Source organism: Myiozetetes cayanensis, unplaced genomic scaffold (genome assembly GCF_022539395.1).
Source record: "Myiozetetes cayanensis isolate MyiCay16 unplaced genomic scaffold, myiCay2020 scf5-8, whole genome shotgun sequence".
NCBI lineage: Eukaryota > Metazoa > Chordata > Aves > Passeriformes > Tyrannidae > Myiozetetes > Myiozetetes cayanensis.
The window spans coordinates 29821603-29842669 of record NW_026087742.1 but is presented as its reverse complement, the minus strand read 5'-3'; the positions used below and the strand labels follow the sequence as shown (position 1 = coordinate 29842669).

At 42.7% G+C, this 21067-nt stretch overlaps 2 protein-coding genes across 4 annotated transcripts in view; one reads left to right on the top strand and one right to left on the bottom strand.

Moving 5' to 3' along the window:
- INTS4 (integrator complex subunit 4) overlaps positions 1-14374 on the top strand; it is a 37714-nt gene extending 23340 nt beyond the window's left edge. For both annotated transcript variants that reach the window (XM_050331235.1, XM_050331236.1), the window contains exons 18-23: positions 849-979; positions 1882-1941; positions 3375-3534; positions 3902-4045; positions 4739-4859; positions 7183-14374. In XM_050331235.1, the coding sequence (XP_050187192.1) occupies positions 849-979; positions 1882-1941; positions 3375-3534; positions 3902-4045; positions 4739-4859; positions 7183-7376 (810 nt within the window). In that variant the 3' untranslated portion in view covers positions 7377-14374. The remainder of the gene's footprint in view (positions 1-848; positions 980-1881; positions 1942-3374; positions 3535-3901; positions 4046-4738; positions 4860-7182) is intronic.
- Positions 12726-20949, bottom strand: AAMDC (adipogenesis associated Mth938 domain containing). 2 transcript variants are annotated; one of them, XM_050331238.1, is made up of 4 exons: positions 20886-20949; positions 17201-17351; positions 14889-14984; positions 12726-14143 (listed from the first exon to the last, which is right to left on the bottom strand). In XM_050331238.1, exons 2-4 carry the CDS (start codon positions 17330-17332, stop codon positions 14003-14005), a joined length of 369 nt encoding a protein of 122 aa, XP_050187195.1. In that variant the 5' UTR covers positions 17333-17351; positions 20886-20949; the 3' UTR covers positions 12726-14002. The 2 variants fall into 2 exon arrangements, with proteins under 2 accessions (XP_050187195.1, XP_050187194.1); XM_050331237.1 differs by lacking the exon at positions 20886-20949 and having other exon boundaries at positions 17201-20649.
- Positions 20950-21067: the final 118 nt, after the last annotated feature.

Genomic DNA, 21067 nt, shown 5'->3' with positions numbered 1-21067 from the left:
GGCAGGTATTGCTGTGCATCAAAGCCTTCTCTGCTGTTGATGAGTAGAAACAAAAGCCTTCCAACTTCTGAAATCTTTTCTGATTGAACTGTCTGACTCGGGTGCCCTTTTCACTTGCACATGAACCCCCTGGGAAGTTTTATCTGTTGTGATGGTGAATGTAGATCACTTCCCTTCAATGCAAGGTGAGGGAATATTTCCTGTTAGATAACTTGCAAGTTCGTGGCTTGTGTACAGTCATACTGAACTCAGCTGTATTAATTTGAGCACTTCCTCTTGTCTACTTAAGCCCATCTATTCAACAGATAAAGTATGATGAGTAAAACTGTGCAATGTCCTGTCTAAGCTTCTAACTAGGTACCTAAAGTAACCCAAGGTGATACTTATCTTGTGATAGTTCCCATCTTCAACTGCAGTGCATGATGTGTTGTAGAATGTGAAGTTGTTTGCAGGAGAACTTGTCAGGCCTGGCTCCAGAAATGTAAACCTGAGCAGGACCATTGAGGTTGCTCTGTTGAGCTGCTCGTGTTTGCATTCCAGAGTAGCCAGTGAGACTCTTTAAGTTCTTTACCCCTAGAAATTTAAAATGCAGTGTATCAAAAGATAGACTGCTGGTGGAGGGAGTGTTTGATTCCAGGCCAAGTTTCATGAATTGTTTCTTTATATAGGCAAGATAACCTTTTAGTATGAAGTACCACTTTACACCATGAAGAATTTCACCAAAAGAATGAGCCTTATGGATTAATGTGTTTCTTGATGCGAGGGAAAATACCAGAATCCTGTGATCATGCTTGTAGCAGAGTTTAATAGTCTGATGATTTTTTATCCCTGTGGTGTCTGTCTGGCAGATCTTGGAAGAAACCTATAAAATGGAGTTCATGTACAGTGGAGTGGAAAGTAGACAAGTGGTCATTATTCACCACATGAGACTGCAAGCAAAGGCCTTGCAGCTTATTGTGACTGCACGTACCACGAGAGGGTAAGGATGACCTGGTCAAAGAGTCTTCTTAGGGTTAGCTGTAAGCTTAGTTACCTTAAGCTTTGTTTAAAAAAACAACAAGGATAAATTAGACACAAAACATGACAACATGACAATAACCATTTGCTAAAGTAATTCAGGCTGAAGGGCCTTCTTTTGCCTTTGGTATAACTGGACAGTGACACAATCATAAATTAAATGACAAAATTAGGAAGATTAGTTTTGGGGCTTGAGTTCTCTCAGCTGTGAGCATATAAATAGGTTAAAAATGTTGTAGAGGTGATACTTGGAACCTGTTTAAATGAGGAAAAGTCAGGTATCAAAATAATGCACTAATCATGTTTGCTTCATTAAGTATTAGTTGCTGAATTTTTAGCATCAGAAAAGCATCATCTTTACTGATCTGCAACTAATGTGTGTGTGACTCAGACACAAATGCTCCTGTGCATGCTTGGCTTAGGTACACACAGGAGGCTGTGAGCGGTTCGTTTTGGCTGCCGAAAATGAAGTGACACATGGGGTTTGGTGGTTGTAGAACTACATTTGGTGGAATTTGAGCAAAGTAGTTGGTGTCCTAATTTGTTTACTTTGTTTTGAGTTTGTTGCCATCAATTTACTGTGTTACCACAGAGGTCCATAATATATTTGCCTTTTAACCTCTTGTTTTATAGCTGGAAATGTTTTCTAACAGTGGCTTTTGGAACTTAATTAGTGCCTTATGCAAAAAGGTTTTTGTGTGAGAGTGGGATATAGATGTGAGGAACACTTTTCTGGCCTAGAAATTTTAAGATCTTTCCAGCTTTAGGAGCTTTAGTGGGCTTCCGAATCACTTAAATGCTTATAGCCATAGAGCAGTTTTTCTTTCTTGAAAACTAAACCAAGGAATATTATTTTCATTACAGAGCTGAACCCCTTTTTGGGATGTGTGAAAAATTTCTGCAAGAAGTGGATTCCTTCCAGAGGTGACAAATTCCATTGCTTCTTCACTTTATGTTAGAAAGTTCTATCACCATTGTCAACAGGGGATATTCTGTTTGTTTTTCATCTCTTTGCAACATGAATTAATTTTTTTATAGAATGACTGATTTTTTTCTTGTATTTATGAGGATTTATCTACATTAAGTAGATGCTGTTATGATAAATACTTCAATTTTATTTGTTACTCTGTTTTCGAGAGCCTTTACTTTCAGGGAGAATAAATGTATTAATTGTCTATTTTCATGAATAGATTGATTCTGCTGGAAGGTGTTCCTGACCATGGCAAGAGGGTTGGAACTAGATGATCTTTAAGGTCCCTTCCAACCCAAACCATTCCGTGGTTCTGTGATTCTATGAAACAGTGATGAGTTCTGCTGATCCTGAGACTCAGTGCAAGGAACAGATGTAAAGCAAATGAACAGTTCTGTTCTCCAGCTGTCAAATGAGATAGACATGAGGGTATGGGTGAATTCAGTCCCCTTTTCTCATCAGTTAACCAGCCACAATTGCCAAGCATATGGAGTACAAATAAATGTGAACTTTACCGGAAATAGAGATTCTGCTCAGGATACCTGTGTCTCTGGACTAGCTTTCCAATTCCCTTCTGAGTCATAAAATCATAGAATCACAGAATGGTTTGTGTTGGAAGGGGCAATAAAAATCATCTGAGTCCAACTCCCTCGCTGTGGGCAGGGACACCTTCCACTAGACCAGGTTGCTCTGAGCCCCATCCAGCCTGGCCTTGAACACTTCAGGAACAGGGCATCCACAGCTTTTCTGGGCAACCTGTTCCAGTGCCTCACTCCCCTCACAGTGAAGAATTTCCTCCTAAAATGTAATCTAAATCTCTCCTCTTACAGTTTAAAATGATTCTCCCTTTTCCTGTCACTATCTGCCTGTGTAAAAGGTTGTTCTCCCTCTTCTTTGTAAGTCCCCTCTAAGTACTGAAAATTTGCAATGAGGTCTCCCCAGAGCCTTCTTTTCTCTAGGCTGAACAACCCCAACTCTCTCAGCCTGTCTCCGTAGCAGAGATGCTCCAGTCCTCTGAGAATCTTTGTGGCCTCCTCTGAAGTTGCTCCTGTGGGTCCATGTCCCTCTTCTGTTGAGGGTCCCAGAGCTGGACAGAGTAGTCCAAGTAGGGTCTCATGAGGGCAAAGTAGAGGGGGAGAATCACCTCCCTCAACCTGCTGGCCACACCACATAGCCCTTGATGTCAGTTTGAGCACACAGCACGGTCCCAGCAGAATTAGCCAAAATAATTTCTTGTATATGTGAGGTGCACATCACAAGAGGAATGTATGTGTGTAGTTCTGTCATTATAATTAACTGTAACAATTAAGTAACTAGACTGAAAACAACAGCACTGTAGAAGAAGTTGAAAAAAATGTATTTGATTTTTAATTTATTCCTAACACAGATGTTTCATCTCTGAGCTCCCACATATGCAAGGCAGTTTTGTAGATAAACTGCTGGACTTAATGCCCAGACTTGTGACATCTAAGCCTTCAGAAGTGGTCAAGATCCTTCAGACAACACTGCGACAAAGTACCTTCCTCCACCTTCCTCTTCCAGAGCAGGTGGGTTTAACACAGAGAATTAGAATGCAATATCCTTGTGGATTGTTGTAGCATCTGACTAATATACCTATATATACCTATATATATATATATAATATACCTAATATACCATGAAGTTTTTAGAATTCAGGTTCTTGGTCAGTTACAAGTGTTATTTCTTCAAAGGCTTTGTCTTCTTACCTGCCATCCTCAGCACAACTGCTAAAATTATGGAAAACTTAACAATTCCTGGCAGTATCTAAAAAAAAAAATAAATTTGCAAGGTTCATGCACTTCTCTGTTAAGGACAGCAGTAATTACATACATTTTTTCTTTCCTCTTTCCCCTACCTCCTTATTTTTGCCAAAAATCACTTTGTCCCTAACAGCTCCATAGAGCTACTGCAAATATCATTGAGCCTACTGGTGAATCTGATAATCCCCTGAGGTTTACATCGGGGTTGGTTGTGGCACTGGATGTTGATGCAACTCTGGAACATGTGCAGGATCCCCAAGGAACTGTTAAAGTTCAGGTAAGAAGTCACTTGACATAATTGCAAACAAGATTGCGTCTTGGGGGGAGTTTCTTTAAGGATGTCAATTCTTTTAAATTGCAAATAATTATATGCTTTATTAGTAACAATGTTGGATTCCTGTGTTTTGACCACATGTTCAGAAACTGGCTTGTCTACAGGGTGCTGAGTTGACTTGGGTGCAGTTCCTGAGAGGTTGCTTTGAGCACTTTGATGTCATTCTGTGCTTCCACGTGCACCGGGCACGTTCCAGACATGAACACAAACAAATGCTGGTGAACTTCCAGCTGATGTAGTGGGAGAAGGAGGAGCAAAAGAAGCTGTTCCAAACAGCACAGAAATATGCAGGCTCTAGTCTGTCTATTCCAGCTTTTCTCCCTGCTGCTGAATCACTAGTTTCAAATGCAGCTGAGGAGGTAGGCGTGGTACTGTCCAAGTAAAACATGCAACATCACCACATAACAAAGGGATTAAAACTTCAGTTATGATGCAGAGGAAGAAGCTGATGTCAGCGTGGGGGTTTTTCCCCCTGTACTGTGGTTCTGAATGGCTGGCACATGGCTGTTCCATCATGGCTCCAAGCTAAAGCCCACCTCCTTGCCTTCCCAACTCAAAAAGAAACTACCCAAGTAGCCCACACGGTGAGATACCCAGTACAGTTGTCAATCAGTTGTTTCTTTTTTTTTTCATTAGGTGTTGTATCCAGATGGACAAGCACAGCTAATCCATCCTAAACCAGCTGATTTCCGAAATCCCGGTCCTGGAAGGCACAGGCTGATAACTCAGGTTTACCTCTCGCACACAGCCTGGACAGGTAATGTTAGTGATACAAGTTCCTGTGTTTGTGTGGCTGCACTTTTCTAAGGCAGGAGCGTGTCTTGCTTCATCCCAGTCCCTGGCACATAAATGTTCATGCCCACAGTGCTGGGGGTTCTGAGGATCCTGGAGTCTAAGCTGTGGTTGGTGCTGCCCTTAGTGTTGATCAGGTTTGTGCTCTCAAAGTCTTTGAGCAGTTGGGTCTTCCTGGTTGCTCCAGAGATGAATGGAGGGGCTGCTCTCTTGGGAGAGTCCTGGGAGCCTTCGCATGAGAGCCGTGTTCACGGTGAGGTCACCCATTTCTGTGTAGAGCAAGATCAGCTGCAGGAGCCAGGTCTGCATCCTCATGTAAAGGCAAGGAGTCATGGTAAACATGGTAAACTGACTCCTTGGAATTCATTGTTTCGGATCTGACAGGTATTTGAGCACGGCAGAGAACCTTTGGAACTGTATCTACGCAGCAGTACAATTACATTGCTGATTAAACTTTCACCCTTTTAATGCCCAAAAAACCCACCCTTTAGCTCTGGTGTAATATGTGACTCCAACGTTCACGTTCGGTCTCAGTTGGCATTCACGCTTCCTCATGGAAGCACTTCAGTAATTGCCTTGTAGACTTCAAACAACAAAAGCAGGGAGTATTTCATTCACAGCTCCCTTTGTCCTGTCTTTGTTTAATCCCTTCACGTTTATTCAAATGGGGGGGGTTCTCTGAGCGTTTTTTTATCTGAGCAATTTTTAATTGGATTTGGCAATCTTTTTTTCTTTAAACCAACAGAATTTTATTTATTGCCATGTTCCCTCTTTTTTATATAGCACTGCCACGGTGTACTTACTCATCCTGCTGTCTTTGTTTTGTTTTGGAGAAGAAAATATTGTATTGTTTCTGTGACTGGAAGTATCTGGGTTTGAAGGTTGATCCTGTACCAGAGGGAGCTGAATGAAGTCCTTATTTCTACTTCTGCACTGTTCACTGGAAGGGCATTTTAAGTAGGGCCCTAAGGGATTCTGTTCTGGTGTCTCCTCTAGCCACTATTTTAATTATTAACTTTGACACTGGCACTTAAGCATATAAAACAGGGGGAGGACGCTGAGCTGGGAGGGGCTCGGAAAACAGGGTCAGAATTCAAAGTGGAGAAATTGCCTTAATTCAAGACAACAAAACTCGTTAAAGGCCAATAGAAAGGGTGTGCTTAGGAAGGAGAATGCCCAAGTGCAAAGCATGGATTAACTGCCAGGTGTAGAGCGGAAGTGACAGAGGTGACTGCAAGCTGCACATAAGAGAAGAGTTGGTGGTGTGATGGAAAGGTGAGCTCAGGGAGGTGTTTGCTGAGCTGTGGGGTAAATGTGAAAGAGAGTCATTTCTTGTGTTCTGTCTGGTGCTGATGATGTCTCGGCTGGAGTTCCACTGCAGGGACTTAAAGTTCTGGGGGTTTCAGTAGTTTCATTAAAGTGCTCCTGTTGAGGGTTATCCCTGGTACACAGTTAAGCTCCGCAAACCACCTGGTGCTCACTCTCCAGTGGGACAGGGAAGAGAATCAGAAGGGCAACATGAGAAAACTCATGGGTATTACACTGATCAGCAATAGCTACAACATCCCTATGTTATTGACACCGTTTTGGTCACAAATCCAAAACGTGTCACCCTGCAAGCTTCTCTGAAGGAAAATTAACTTTATCCCAGCCAAAACTAGTACAAGTCCATCAAGAAAACCTAAAAGAATCTCTTTTTCAGTCTAGACAGGAAAATTTTGTTGAGCATGTTAAGTCCATCAGGCTGCTGTGAAGACTGAAATCGCAATTTGATTGTGACCACTGCAAGAAGAGTAAAGTGAAATCATCCTATGTACAGGATTAGGAATCTCTGCCTAGCTGCAGTTGGTGGAAGAGGGAGAGGCTGTCTTGCAGTGCAAAAGCCTCCAACAGAAGAGAATCTTCAAGTAATCTCCTGTGCACAAGTCTTATCAGACGTCATCTGGATTGATCCTGCCGTAAATACAGGGAGCAGGGCCTGCAGGTTCTGTGGGGATTTTAATGATTTTATTATTTGGTTGAAGTTGCAAATTGCAACTTTTAAAAATAACTTTAAGTTAGTGGTGAGATTTTTTAAGTGATGACAAAGAAGGTGGGGGAGAACCTAAACCAGTCCCTAGTTTTGCTGTGCTGAAAGTAATGGCAAAGTTGTGTTTTCAAACACCAGACTGGATTCTGGGCAGACCAGAAAGGCTCTAGTTACCCAGCATATGTGGTACAAAATCCATTCAGTGTTGGTTCACTGTGCAATGACAGTCTTGTTTGGGTTGTTCTGTTTTTCTCTGCAGAGCCGTGCCAGATTGAAGTGCGGTTGCTGCTGGCTTACAATTCCAACAGGAGCAAGGCATCTGCTAGAGTTCCTAAATCTACCTGGAACGAGAGCTTGGAGGCTCTCCCGCCGTCTGAAAATGGCATAGAGGGGACCATACCCTTCAGCAAACCTGTCAAGGTGTATATAATGCCCAAACCTGCCAGGCGGTGAAGTCTACTGCTAAAAGAAACCTATTTATGGGATTGCTGGGTTGGGTTACAAGAAAACAAGATGCTCTGTCCAGGAGAGCAAACCAAGCCAAAACAGACATCAAAATAAAATTGGTGACGAACAGTTGGTCTCCTCAGCAGCAGACAAATGCAGGAGTTACTCAGCTAGTTAAGAGTGATTTCAAGAAAATGCAGATCTTTTTACATTGACTCAACAAAAACAGGACAGTTGTCAATCAGCATTCCAGTAGTAATTTCACTGGGCCATATCTTCAGTTTTTATGTATCAAAAATTTCTGCTATGTATTTACTATGTAAATGCTTGGGCACAGAAATCAACATTATTTTTAGAGTACTCTGAAGCTGAGGAGCTCAGGGTTTTGTGGGTGTTTGTTGGTTTGGTTTTGGTCTCTTTTTTTTGTTTGTTTTGTGGTTTTTTTTTCATTTTGGGTTGGGTTTTTTTTTAATGTCTAAAACTTGCATTTGTGCACTGGTACCTAATTTCTTACTAAAAAAAAGGTATTCTAAAGTACTGTTGTTTTTGTGTGGGAACTGCACCTCAGAGGGAAATTGCCAATTGCCGTAGGCTAAATCCAGAGCTGTTTCACATCTTCTGCAGCTGTACTGAAGCTGGTACAGCTCTGGGGAGGGCACAGGTTGTTCATGGTGCAGGAGGAGGAGGAACTTGTTCGTGCCAGCAGCAGAACTTCAGTCAGCAGGACGTGGAATTTAGCTGAGTTACAGGAACAGAGCAGTTTGTTACAGCTTTTGTTTGTTTACATTAAATGGAGTCGAAGATCTCCATCTCTGAGATGTAACCCAGCTCTCCTATTGCACGTTTGTACGTCTTGAGGAACAATGTGATCAAGTACCAGTTGGAAGATTCCTAACAACATCCCACTAAGTTTTACAGGATCTGTTTCTGTGTGGTGATCCTGGCCTGAACCAATACTTAGCAGGATGAAAAAAAAACTATGTTTTTCAATTCAGCAGCGCTTTTGGTACTCAAAGTCTTTCGGATCAGCTGAAGTAGCTGAATGTGCTCTCAGTTGAGCAGCAGTCAGGCAACTTGTCTGTGTTCACTTCTGGAGGTGAGCTGGGAGTACAGAAGAATAAGAACTTAGTTAAAACGTGATCCATCTGGCATTCATGTCAGGAAGTCAAGTCTGTGCATCGCTTCTGTGTGCCAGGCTTAGCAGACTGAGGAACTTCCTATGATTTGCAGCAATCCTTTGGTATGATTTTCTAGGAGGACTTAATGTGTGAAACATTCTAGTGCAGCAGCCAAATGCCACCTGTGTTCGTAAATCGTGGGGGTTTTTTGTTGGTTTTGTTTTTTTTTTAAAAAAAAAGGTGTCTTTTTAGCGAGTAAACAGTGAAGAAATACTCTCCAGTTGTGCAGAGATTAGTGTAAATAATAACCCCTTATGTGCTTTCCTGCAATAAAATTGGAGAACTTGTGCTATTCTGTTTCTTCTTTATTATATGACCGAACATGGATGCCTGCATGGTACTTGGCTAATAAGATTACTGCACATTTTCTGTGATTTTAATTTTTTAGCACTGACATGTTGTAGCGCAAAGGCTCATAGCCATTAACCTTTGCTGCTGCTTTAGATATTCTTGAATTAAATATCCTTTCTTAGTGCTTCTGCTCTTATAAACTGGTTTTTGGTGTTTCACCTTTGGGGCACTGCTTTGAAAATTTCCTGCACCTCTGACAGCTGAGTTGTTAGTGTCTGACTTGACTTCGGCATCCTCAGTTCAGTTCCTGGCAGACAGGGTTGATGTGTCTCTCATTAGGAAGCTGTGTCTGGGCAGATACTTGACGAGTTGAGCGAGCTCATTACAGACTTTTTCTTTTTTCTTCCTCTCATTTTTGCACTTCACCAGTATTTCTGCAGTTTGTCATCCCAATGAAGTTTCTAATTTAAATGGTGTCCATATGCTCCAGGCCATAATGGATGCTGTGGTAGGCACAGCACTTATTTTCAGTATCAAAAATTTGGCATCTTTCTCTCTTTTTCTAAGCAATGGATCAAAATTCTACTATTTTCCCTCCTCATGCTGTCCTTGAGCTCCTTCCAGGTAATATATTGGGCAAAGATCAGTCACCTTCGGTATTACCCACGGGAATCAAATACTGAAGGGCTGTGGAAAAGAGCTTCCCTACCCAGCCTGTATTTGTGCTTGGCATTGACCATTTCATGCCATGTTCCAATATATGGGAAATCTGAAAGGAAATTTGTATAAAAAGCACGTGTTACTGGAGTTGTTTAAATCTAGATGTTGGCTCTTTCTTCCCATCCCCAGGTTTTTCTGCTCTCAAAAATACCAGAGTTCGCACTCTCTGTGGAGCTGCAAGACCTCGTGTCATCTCAGAAGCATTTCTATCCATTCACCAATTGTCCTTTATTTTGGATAATTTTTGGGCTTCTGCACTGCAATAGCCTATAAGATGATTGATCTCAGAATGAAAGGAAAAACAAAGGGCTGTACTCATGCACAAAGATAATTTGCATCTTTCATCTCTGTTGAAGAGGGAACAGAGGACTTCAGATCACAATCAGCCAAGTACAGGGAGATTCTGTTCTCTCAGATGGCTCCAAGGGTAGGAATACGGTGCCAGTACAGCTGCTGCCACAGGGAGATTGAGCAATCTACAAAGGAAGGGCAAATAATTTGCTAAAAACTAACCCTGTTCAAACAGCTCTCCCCTCTGCACTGTACCTCCTGGTTAGAGGTAAGGGAAGAGGCTCAGGAATCTGGCAGAGCGAGGAAAAGGCTGACCTCATGTGAAAGAGGTGTGGCTTAGTGGTGTGAAAATGTGTTGTCCTGTTTACCATTAACTTTCTGGATTTAATTACACATGGCATCTGTGTGTGGGGAGGCCTGAATGCTTTTAATGGGAAATTCGTATTTAGATTGCTCAAGTCCACAGAAATTCATTAGGCAAATTTGCAAGGAAATTAATGCAATTATCAAGAGCTCTTAAAACAATGCATAAATGTATTGGGAACAACGTTGAAGCCTATGAGATGTTAACTCAGACCTGGCGTGGCTTTCACCTCCCTTATTTTAAAAAGTACAAAAGACCTAAGTGGGCAGGTACGCTTACTGCAAAAAGTACAAAGCAAGTTCTTGGGAAGACAAAAGAACAGGGCATGTATTTTAATAGGGACTGTATGACATCACTGAATCATTTGGGTTGGAAAAGACTGCTAAGATTCTTGAGTCCAACCGTTAACATAGCACTGCCAAGCCCACTTTTAAGCCATGTCCCCAAATGCCACATCCACATGTCTATGTCTTTTGAACACTTCCAGGGGTGGCAACTCCACCCACTTCCCTGGGCAGCCTGTTCCAATGCTTGACAACTCTTTGGGGGAAGAAACTTCTCCTAATACCTAATCTAAAACTACTCTGGTATGACTTGAGGCTGCTTCCTCTTAACCTTTGTTATCTGGGGGAAGAGACTGACCCCCCACAGGCTACAACCTCCTTTCAGGCTGTTGTAGAGAGAGATAGGGTCCCCCCTGAGCCTCCTCCAGCCTGAACAGTCCCAGCGTCCTCAGCTGCTCTTCAAAAGACTTGCACTCTGCACTGCACAGGACAGGTCACCTTAGGTTCCAGCTGACAGAAATGGATTTCCTGTGGAATCCTGTTTCACTTGTCTAAGTTACAATCACTTTTTTCATTTTATTTCACTTGAATCCTCCATTTTATTCTTAGTAGCGGGCACCAGGAAAGCAGAAAGGCTGTCTTTTTACTTTAGTTAGCTAATGCAATATTAGTGGGACTCCAACAAAACAAAGTTTGAAGGCTCTTGGATGCCAAGCTTTGCACAAATCCTGCCTGATGTCCCTTAAGAATGCTGGTCGTGTTGCATTCGGTGTGTCAGTGAGCCTCCTTACAACCTGTTTGTCCTGGCTGCCAGCTCGCACATGCTGCTGCACAAAGATAAGGGCTGGGGACTGACCCGCTCGTCGGCAGAGCAGCTGGGGTGGAATCTTCCTGGCTCCCAGCCCAGCCGCAGCTCGGCTTTAATTTCAGTGTCAGGGTGGGAGTTCACTGCCTACTGGGAAATAGTTTTCCTGGTGGGAGGCACAGCAATGGTGTGTGCGAGAAATCCTGCACTATAAAAGTGCATTCCCATGATTTGGGCAATGAGCCCGTAATTTTAACGAATTATTTATGGCTCTAGCTGAAAGCAGCAATTTAACAAAGACACTGGTTTGAGCTTTGGTGGAATTTTTTTGATGAATCAGTCCCAGCTGTTAACACCATGTAGCAAAGCATTTTCAGGCACCAAGAAGGAAACAGGGCTTTCAGGGACTGGAGCAGCCCAAGTGGAGCAGCCGCCTTTGTGGGAACTGACAACGCTGACTCAGGAAGCTGTGACGAAAGCAGCAATAGAAGACAGGGATGGAAAAGACTTGGAGCAGATAATCTCCTTGTTGACTCTGAAATTTTGTACTGATGGTGGTGAAATTTAGCAGTTTGCCTCTAAAAACAGAAATCCACTTCTTTGCACACTGCAGCTCCCTGTTTTGGAAATGGAATCTTCTGTATCCTGCCAGTTGCCAAATGAAGGGAAGAATTGAGAGGCTGCAGCACAAAGCTGGGTAGGGCTCACCTCTGAAAGTCACCTAGCAATGCAATATGGGCTCGGCTCCTCACATGCCTTTTGGGAGGATGAATTGTGTAGCAGCAGCAGTGTGAGGAACCCACAGTTTTTCTCAAATGCAGGACCTGGGCTGGGCAGTTTTGGTGAAAGTGGCGTCACCATTAATGTGCCACATTAACGTGAAAATATATTTAAAAAAAAATAACCTGGAGGAGAAAGATAACGTGTTTGCTCAATTTCTCCTAACAGTGTAATTCGCATTCCAGTTTTTTAAGTACTGCAGTGTCCTCTCAGCCAAAGCCTTACAAAGCCTCTTCCTATCTGAGGCTGCTTTAAGGCCTAAAAGCTCACAAAATAACGCAAATATAGGACCACAATCAAATGTCAACCACCTTCGCTACAAGATAACAACATTTAATGCAAAACGTCTTCACACTCTGTGGGTTGGTAGGAACTTGTTTTGCTGGCATTCCCTTGGGATGACCACAGCCTTCTGGGTCAGTGGTTCACCTTCTACTTCATGCCAGGCAAGTTATTCAGAAAAATATCACAGTAGTTACAGTGAGCATTTTACCGGCTGCTGCGTCAGAGAACACAGATGCAGCTGGAAAGGCAGTTCCTGCTGGGTTAGATAAGATTTTGCCTCAAATACAGCTACACTAACAGAAAACATTGCTGTAATTAGGAGATTGCAGGATAAAACTTTCAAGTACTCCCTTTCCCTTTACTTTTGCGCCACATTGTATTTTATGACATAAAAGGCTTTAAATGATTACTACAGCAAATAAACAGAAAAAGAACATAGTATTTTGTGCATCTTGGGGCAGGGTCACTGTGTTCTCATATCAATCTAAGCCTCTCTGCTACTGCCTGGGTAGCACCAAGTGCCTCAGGGCTTGTACAGCGTCGTCTTTGTACTTTCATTACTACACACAGAATTAATATGCACAGAACAAGAAATAGTGAGCCTGGTGGGAAAAAAAGATCTACAGTAGGCAACTTGTAACTGGTAATACTAATATAATATTAATAGAAGCCCACCAAGAACAGCAACCAAGAGAACTTTTTAAATTTTCAGTGTAATAATATGCTTGTTGGCGCAGCATTTAAACCATCAGATAATGACAACCAGTAACAATTCTCGCATCCAACCCCACCTTGCCAGCAGCACCTCGCTAGCAGCAATTTAGACTGATTTCCTAAAGATCAACGTTTTATGCTGCTGCAAACTCAGATTTTGTAACACATCTCTCAGGTGATTTTAAGCACGTAGGAACTTCTGAATAGAGATGTATTGGACAACTCAATCCTCAGAACTGGCAATTAATAAGAACATTCTTTAGGGCCCACATTTTATGTTTATACCCTGTAGACATGTTTTCCTCTTTTTCAGGATCAGTATGTAAAATTTAAGTGTCACAATATGCAATGTTCATGCATGAGCAAATATCCCGACTGAAGTCACCAGCAGAAGGCAAAGTTGCATATTCTGGGTTTACTTTTTAATTTTGTTTTATTTTTAACTTCTTTATCCAGTGGTGGTAAAGTGCTTCTTTACTGCTTCAGATCTACCACTTGACTGTGCTCATCAACTATCTTATGGCGGCATTCCAACAGCCAATAATGTAATTTTGGGACATTTTCTAATAAAAGTATTCAAAACATAATCTTCTGATTCAGTCAATAGGAGAAAAGTTAAGCAACCAGACTATGGACAGCCTTCAGAGGAAGGTTAGGCCAATCCCAAGAATATACGGAAATTATTCTGTAATTAAATATACGGAAATTATTCTGTAATTAAATAAATTAATTCCCAGCCGCATTTGGTGAGCTCTCGATTTGTTTAAATCCTGAACTAATGAACCATCCTTGCATTTGAGACCGTCAGTGCACAAATGCCTTGGCACGTAAATTCCTAGTCTGTTGGCTGTAATTTGATTCGGCAGAGGTGTGTCCGTGATTTGGCTGCGGTCAGGGGAGGCGGCATGAGCTGTAAGGCTTCAGCAGGTAGAGTGGAAGACTCCCCCCACTCTGACACCCTGAGCAGCCAGGGTGTTGTACTCTGCCACGGCCTTCTCTGTTTGCAAGACCAGCACATCAATCCCCTTCTCCTTCAGATAGTCCACAGTGGATGCCGGAACCTTGGAAGAGAAAAGGAAATGGGAAAAGCAAGTGTTAGATTCTTTTCCCCTTACACTGGAAGGCTTGAAGAAGAACACTGATGCCGTTTGTTAAGCACCACTTAAGTAACTGGTAATAGCCAAAATGATAATATGCTCTGATATTTCTAAGATTGATTTCATTTTTTCTCTTCAATAAAGCTACTTTTATATTCAAACCTCATATATCTCCTTAGCACACCTTAAAATGCAGTCCTTTCTTGCAAAACCAAATAGAATTGGAGCTAAAGGTATTTAATCTAAATAAAGTCTTATTCATCCCACCAGAAAGCTGAGGAGTTCCTTCTCACCAGGTAAAGCTCAGCACTTCTGAGCTTTCTGTAGATGGTTTATCTGCTGAAATGACAGCCTGGCAACATTAGTAACAAAAATGCTGAATTATCAAAGTATTTACAGCAGACTAGAGAGCCAGTTTATCACCTATTGCAAGAGGAGGGGACTAATGACATACTGAAAAATTCTCCTTGTTTCAGCTGCTCCTGTAGCAGAACATAAACCTGTTTACTGCTTGACATTGACACTAATACAGAGAAGCTCAAATGGTGCTTCTTTCAGAGGGACCCCTGACAGAAGCTCAGTCATGCTAATCCTGAATTTCTTCCCTCTTAGTGAAGCATCTTCAATTTAATTTTTTTTTTCTCTCTAACCAGAGGGAGAGGGAAAACAAACAGTTCTAGTTTATTCCTCTCACAGAACAAAAACCCACCTGCAAAGCCTCGCTCATGCCACGGCCAATCACCACAGTTTTAACACCCTTCTTGACGACTTCTTCAAGGTCAGCGGGCTGCACTCCTGGAGAATGCTAAGTGTCAGGGAAGGAAAATAATAGTCTGTGTATTGACAGCATCAACCAGGAAAGCTGTGTCTGTGTGTTCTGAAACTGTTCACAGAGCAGCAGGGTAAATTAGCCATACCAAAATGTAACACAACCCTCTCTGCATACACAGAGGAGGTAACACTTAAAACTGAAAAGGATATTTTATATGCAGATGAAAGATGATAGTTAATCTATTGATGGCTATATTATAATTTCTTATTAAACAGTCAAAAAAAAGATGCATTACACATTTTTAAGACATTTATGTCTAACTACTGGCGTTTTATAAATATTAAATAAGTGAAATCAATAAATAGCAACACACTGCTGTTTGCTTTCAAATTAACAAAATCTTTTGTAAGAAAGATTGTGGCAAGCCAAAGTTTACTCACTTTAAATACAAAGAGCTCCTCAAATAATTAAAATTATTAAATTATTTTCTTGTTTACTTAGCAAATCTCATTTACCACAGAGAGCTGAAATGTATTGGGTAGCTTTGTTTCAGTTAACAGCTTCCATTTCTGCACTATTCTTTATTTTGAGAAAAGAATATTTGAAACCAAACCCCCCAAAGAATGAAAGAACTTTTGTGATACATCAACTGAGTTTTTAAAGAAGTAAACCCATTTACTCCTAGCACACTTCAAATATTTGAATCCATAAATAATAATGGCCAGTCTTCGCGAGCGAAGATCCGGGGAAGGTCTTTCCACCTTCCAGCCTGCGCATTGGATTTTTTAGGTGAGACACAGTGTGCGCGGAACTGAGCCCACCCTTTAATCCTAAGGTTCATCTGCCCGGGGCCAAGCGAGCTTGGACGGTGGCAGCGAGGTCCTTAGGACATAAATACACCTTCAATATTAATATGAAACACTATTATGCCATACTAACTCTCCTGGATTCAGTTTCTCTGTACAACCTGTAGCCAGAATTTGCCCCTCTTTGGTATGCACTTCTATTTTAAATCATAAATACTATTTCTCTGTGCATATGAACCAGGAAAACAATACTGTCAAACAAACAGTGACTCTCACCACATGACCCCGCCCTTTGAACATCCAGTCCAAACTTAGTTTTTTATAATCAGACCATAAAGGAAATACATTTAAAAAGGTTACGTGCACAGATACCTTTCTCTCTGCAAAGTGCAGATATCTTTGCACAACAGCACCACCTTTCTCTTGGCATAAACTTACTCTGCATAAATTGAGCTCTGATGGCTTAAAAAAGTTCTGTTCCTCCAAATACTATACTTGAAGTTCTGAAATCAAAGGTTCTGCACTCCAGTTGTGTCATAATGAATTCATCAGAGCTGTATCCTCTGTGTGCATACAGCTGCAGATACTGGATATAAGCCCTGGTCAGTACACAGTTCTTCTGTGCTTTAACTTTTGCTTTGAAAGCGTGAAACATTTTTTTCTAGCCAATCATCTATCCCAGTGCAAGTCCTAATATGGGGAGAATTATCAACATTGAGTTCCTAATGCAACAGATTCAACACTGCTTCTAAATCTGGAACATCCACGCTGATCTGTGGACTTTTGTACAATTCTGATTGCGTTTACAGATAAACTTTAAAAGTTACAAGGGCAAGCACTTAGTATAAGGCTTCCAAGAGAAGTCACTGTGTGGTTAGCCAGGCTGAGCTTTTCACACAGAAACGAGTGTGTATGACACTGCATCTGCATATTTTTCCTCTGAAATAAGTACAAGGGACCCCAAGGAAAAGGATATAAACTAAACCACATGCATTGTTGTCTTCCAAACATGTAAGGTCAGTGACTCTTGATTTTTTTACTTCTCATAATTTCTTTTCCTCTCTCACTCAAGGCAACTTTTGTTTAAGAAAGCCTGAAGAGAGGTTGCTACCGACATCTTATGACAAGTGCCCTCTTAGCCAGATGCAGGATGTTGTTTGAAAGCTCTAAGGTGTGTGATTGTTGTCTGGTCAGGGTAGCTGTGAGGACTCATGGCAATGGTTGCTACACCCTGTTGTGTGTAGGACACTGTGCGTCGGCAGCCCTCTGACCTCTCCACACTGTCACCTCCGAAACGTTCACTCAGTTCTTCCCAGGAAAAGTCAAATGACTAGATGACAGAAAAAGGCAACTCGCTGAATTTCTGGCTGGGACTTTAACACTGTTCTCTGGACCGTTCTCAGAGTCCTGTTTTAAATGCAGGGTAGTAAACAGTGAACTTACATTAGTCCCAGTTTCTCGCCAGTCCCATGTCCGGCTTCCTCCCGGCCATACTTTGCAGTCCTTATATGTTGTAGAGCAGCCCTTCACCTTCATCTGACCCCAAGAAAGGGAAGCAATTTCAGGGGAAGACATCACAAAGTTGAAACAAAGTCTGGAAAAAGGATATTTAACATATAACATCAAGCCAACATATGCAGCATGTTAATAAAAACGGAAAATTCTGTCCTTGCCCCAAGGAGCTAGGAAGGAAACGCTATTACAGACTTCATCCACGTGATTTTGTGACAACAGACTTGAACTGAGGATCAGCAGATTTGTTGAATTACCAGTCCCCTTGGGGATTTTGTGCGGGATTTTGGGCAAATCATTTTACGTGCTAAATCTGTACAAGTATTGGGTGTTCAACTTTTAAAACTATCAACAGGGATCAAATGCCAGAATATCCTCTCACATCTGGGTTTTAATCTTCTCCCTCAAGTGTACGATGAAGATGATAACAATTTCCTAAAATATCTGAGATCTACACTATTAATTTGGCTGCTTCACTGAAGTGGCAAGTGAGGCTAAAAAGAAATGCCAACCAACCAACCAAACAAACCCAACAGAAAAGCCATGAACCAAACAGTGGCACTGCCATACTGCTACAGCAAAGAGGACTTCCAGGGGTGTAAAGGGGTCAAACCTTCTTTCCCCCGTCCCTCCTGACAGAGGGCAAGTCTCCCACAACAGTTATACACCCAAACTGCAACTTATCTAATTGTTTGACCTCAATCTTCGTTGTTTCAACTTAAACCCACTATTTCTAATTCTTTCTGTTGAGGACAAGTAGAACAGCTTAATTTTTGTCTTTTTCACCACTTTTTTGTTTTCTTGAGGATTTCACTCAGTATTTCCCCCCCCTTCATTTAGATCAAATAAACTTCCCTTCAGTCATGTTTTCTAAATCTCTGCTTATTTCCTCCTTTTTTTCTGTGGCATCCAGCAATCTGGTATGCATCTTTCTTTGATGTCTGTTGCCTGGAACTAGACAGAGCCTTATTGATGCCGCTATAGACCAACTGCTTTTTGGTGTGTGCCGCAGCAATGTTTGGATCTGCTGTCACAGGCACTGCTGGGCACCACCAGGGCAGGGGCTCTGCCTCACAAAATACCGTGTTGTCTCACCACGGAAGCTTTCACCCTCCTCACAGTCCCTCATGTTACTGCAGTCCAATTGCTGGTGTGATTCTGGCAGTAGAGGGAAAGCGAGAAATCACAGGGTGATGATATACCCTGGAAGTGTGTTGGACTAGCACGGCAGTCCACTGACACATCTCAGGGGTAGAGTCACCTTTCCTCCCTTCCAGTTCACCTCGTCTGAAATCCACATTATGAAGAAAATCAGTAGTTTCTGCAGTAAAATGAGGCTCCACCTCTGGCTAATCCAGAAAATCTCTCTGAGAGATCCTTCCAGATACAAAGATTTTCATCCTTTACTTTTTAGTTGTTTAAATTCACCAGGAATTGAATTGTGTAAATTCAGCATAGGAACCCTGGTGGCACAGATTAAAGGCACTGCCCTTGCAAAAGAGAAATCTTTGGGTGACCAGTCCTCCTGGAAGCCTCCCTTCCCATCTTGCACGTGCTACAACAGACACAGCACAGTTAGACATGTTGTCCTCGGATTGCCAGGAGCAGGCCTCAGTATCCGCCTAAAACACAGCATGAAGGAAAAAAGGTTTTGGATCCAGCACAGGACTGAGTTTGCCAGAGGTGCTTCTCACACAGGATGAGGGGCAACTCTTTTCCTTCTCACTCCTGTGTGACATTTGTGGCACATACACATTGCTGAACAGGAAGCCAGGCAAGAAGCTACAGGGGACTGGAACTTGCTTGGATTCATATATCCTAGATTCTCTCATCACACATCCATGATGCAAGGGATTCAAACAAAGGCTTGTACGACTCTTTTTTCATAAGTCTGCCTGAAGGGAGACTGTAGCTGAAGAAATAACCAGCAATAGTCCCGACAAAATGAAATCGAAGAGTAAACGCTGAACAAAGCACTCAGAACCTGGCTCTGAAGAATCAAAATAATTTTTGAGTGTACTACTTTTGAGGGGAGATGGTAGAATTAGACCTTAGAGGTTGGACAGAGGTGAATGAACGATAAAATGATCAGGAGTATCAGCTTCCCCAATCCAAATAGTATTACAAGGCTGGAACTGCGCAATCTAACAGGCACAAACTGCAAACGGGAGAGCAAGGATTCCATGCTATCTTTTCCGAAGGGCACAAAAATAAGTAAGTAGAAGAAATGAAGAAACAAAACTTACATGGCATAAATACGGATTTGTAATCTAAAACTATTTCCTGTAATACTGCCAGAGAATATCGGTTAGGGCAGGCCATTCGACTAAATATGAGTAGCTTAGACTAGAATAAGTGAGAATGAACTTATTGACAGGAACTTTGGACATCTTTTGATGGAGGGCATGGTCCAATCACAAAGGAGTAGGAAAATAATTCTCAGATAAATTATTTTTTTAAATTATTGACTGTGAGAAGTGTACAGTATAAAAATTTACAGTAGCAAAATAAAAGAAACCTTGAAGTAAATGACTTGCAAGTACAACCTAAAATAGCAATTTCTGTAAACTGCAGTAGTCCAAACACAAAGAGACAAGGAGAAGAGATGGTTCAGGGCTCTGTAAGCAAAGTCATGGGAGTTTAAAAACATCAGAAATAAAGGAAGCAGAACTTAAAAGGAGGCAAAATCCAAGTTTATGTCAGGAGACTCTACTGAGAGACAGAAATGAAGCAGTGGCTAAGGATGGCAGAAGACAAAAGTAGCTGAGAACGAAATGGAAGAAACTTGAGATTGAAGTGCAGTTGGGCAACCTGATGGATTTTAAGATTGCCAGCACACCTCCCTTCTGTTCCAGAGCAGCACCCAGCAGCAACAAATGGAATAAAAGAGGCAAATGAGGGCAGTGCACCAGATAATATTTTACTGAGACACTGCAGAAGGAAAGAAACGTTTCATAAAATCCACAGGGCAACCAGGAAGATAAAAGTGAAAGAGTAAACTGGTGTATGTGAAATTTTGGGCAGAACAAACTCCTGTAAGGGGTCGGAAGACAACGTAGTTCTTCAGCACTGCCTGGGAACAAGGTCAGGAGGTGGAGGTGAGAGAATTCCCATTCCAGGGGATACAACAGGTGGAGAGCCAGGTCAGGATTAAAAACAGCAGAGAGGGAAGTTAGAAACGCCAGGAGAAATTTAAGCGAGCTGTGTAGGAAGAGGGAAGATCTCAAGTTTATGAAGGAGGAAAACACATTTGGGGAATTCGACAGTTTCACTTCGCCGGGGAGCCTGGTCAAGGCGAGTTAATCCGGGGGGTCACGCTGGAAAGGGGGGTGCTGGTAAGAGAAGGTGGGGACAGCACTTTGGGAACAAGGTGGGGAGAAGAAGGAGGCGAGGACAGAGAACGCAGGGAAGCGCCACGGGATAGGAGTATAGGGAAAGGGAGAAGGGAGGGCACAGCTTTGGAACCCCCCGAAACCTGGCAGTGCGCGACGGGGCGCAAGGACCAGGACCGGGACGGGGACTCGGATCGGGCGAGCGCCGTGCCGAGGCGCAGTGCCGGACCGGGACCGGGACCGGAGCCGCCTCCTCCCCGCCGCCCCTCACGCGCCGGACTCACCGCCCCGCGCGCAACACCCCTCTGCCCCGGCGCGCGCCGCCTCCGCCCGGCCCCTGCGGCCGGGGGCGGGGCCTCCCCGATACCGACCTCTCATTGGCCAGCGCTCCCCGCCGTCCCCGCCCACCGCCCGCTCCGATTGGCCAGCCCTGCGGTCCGTCCCCGCCCCGCCCCGCTCCAGCCCC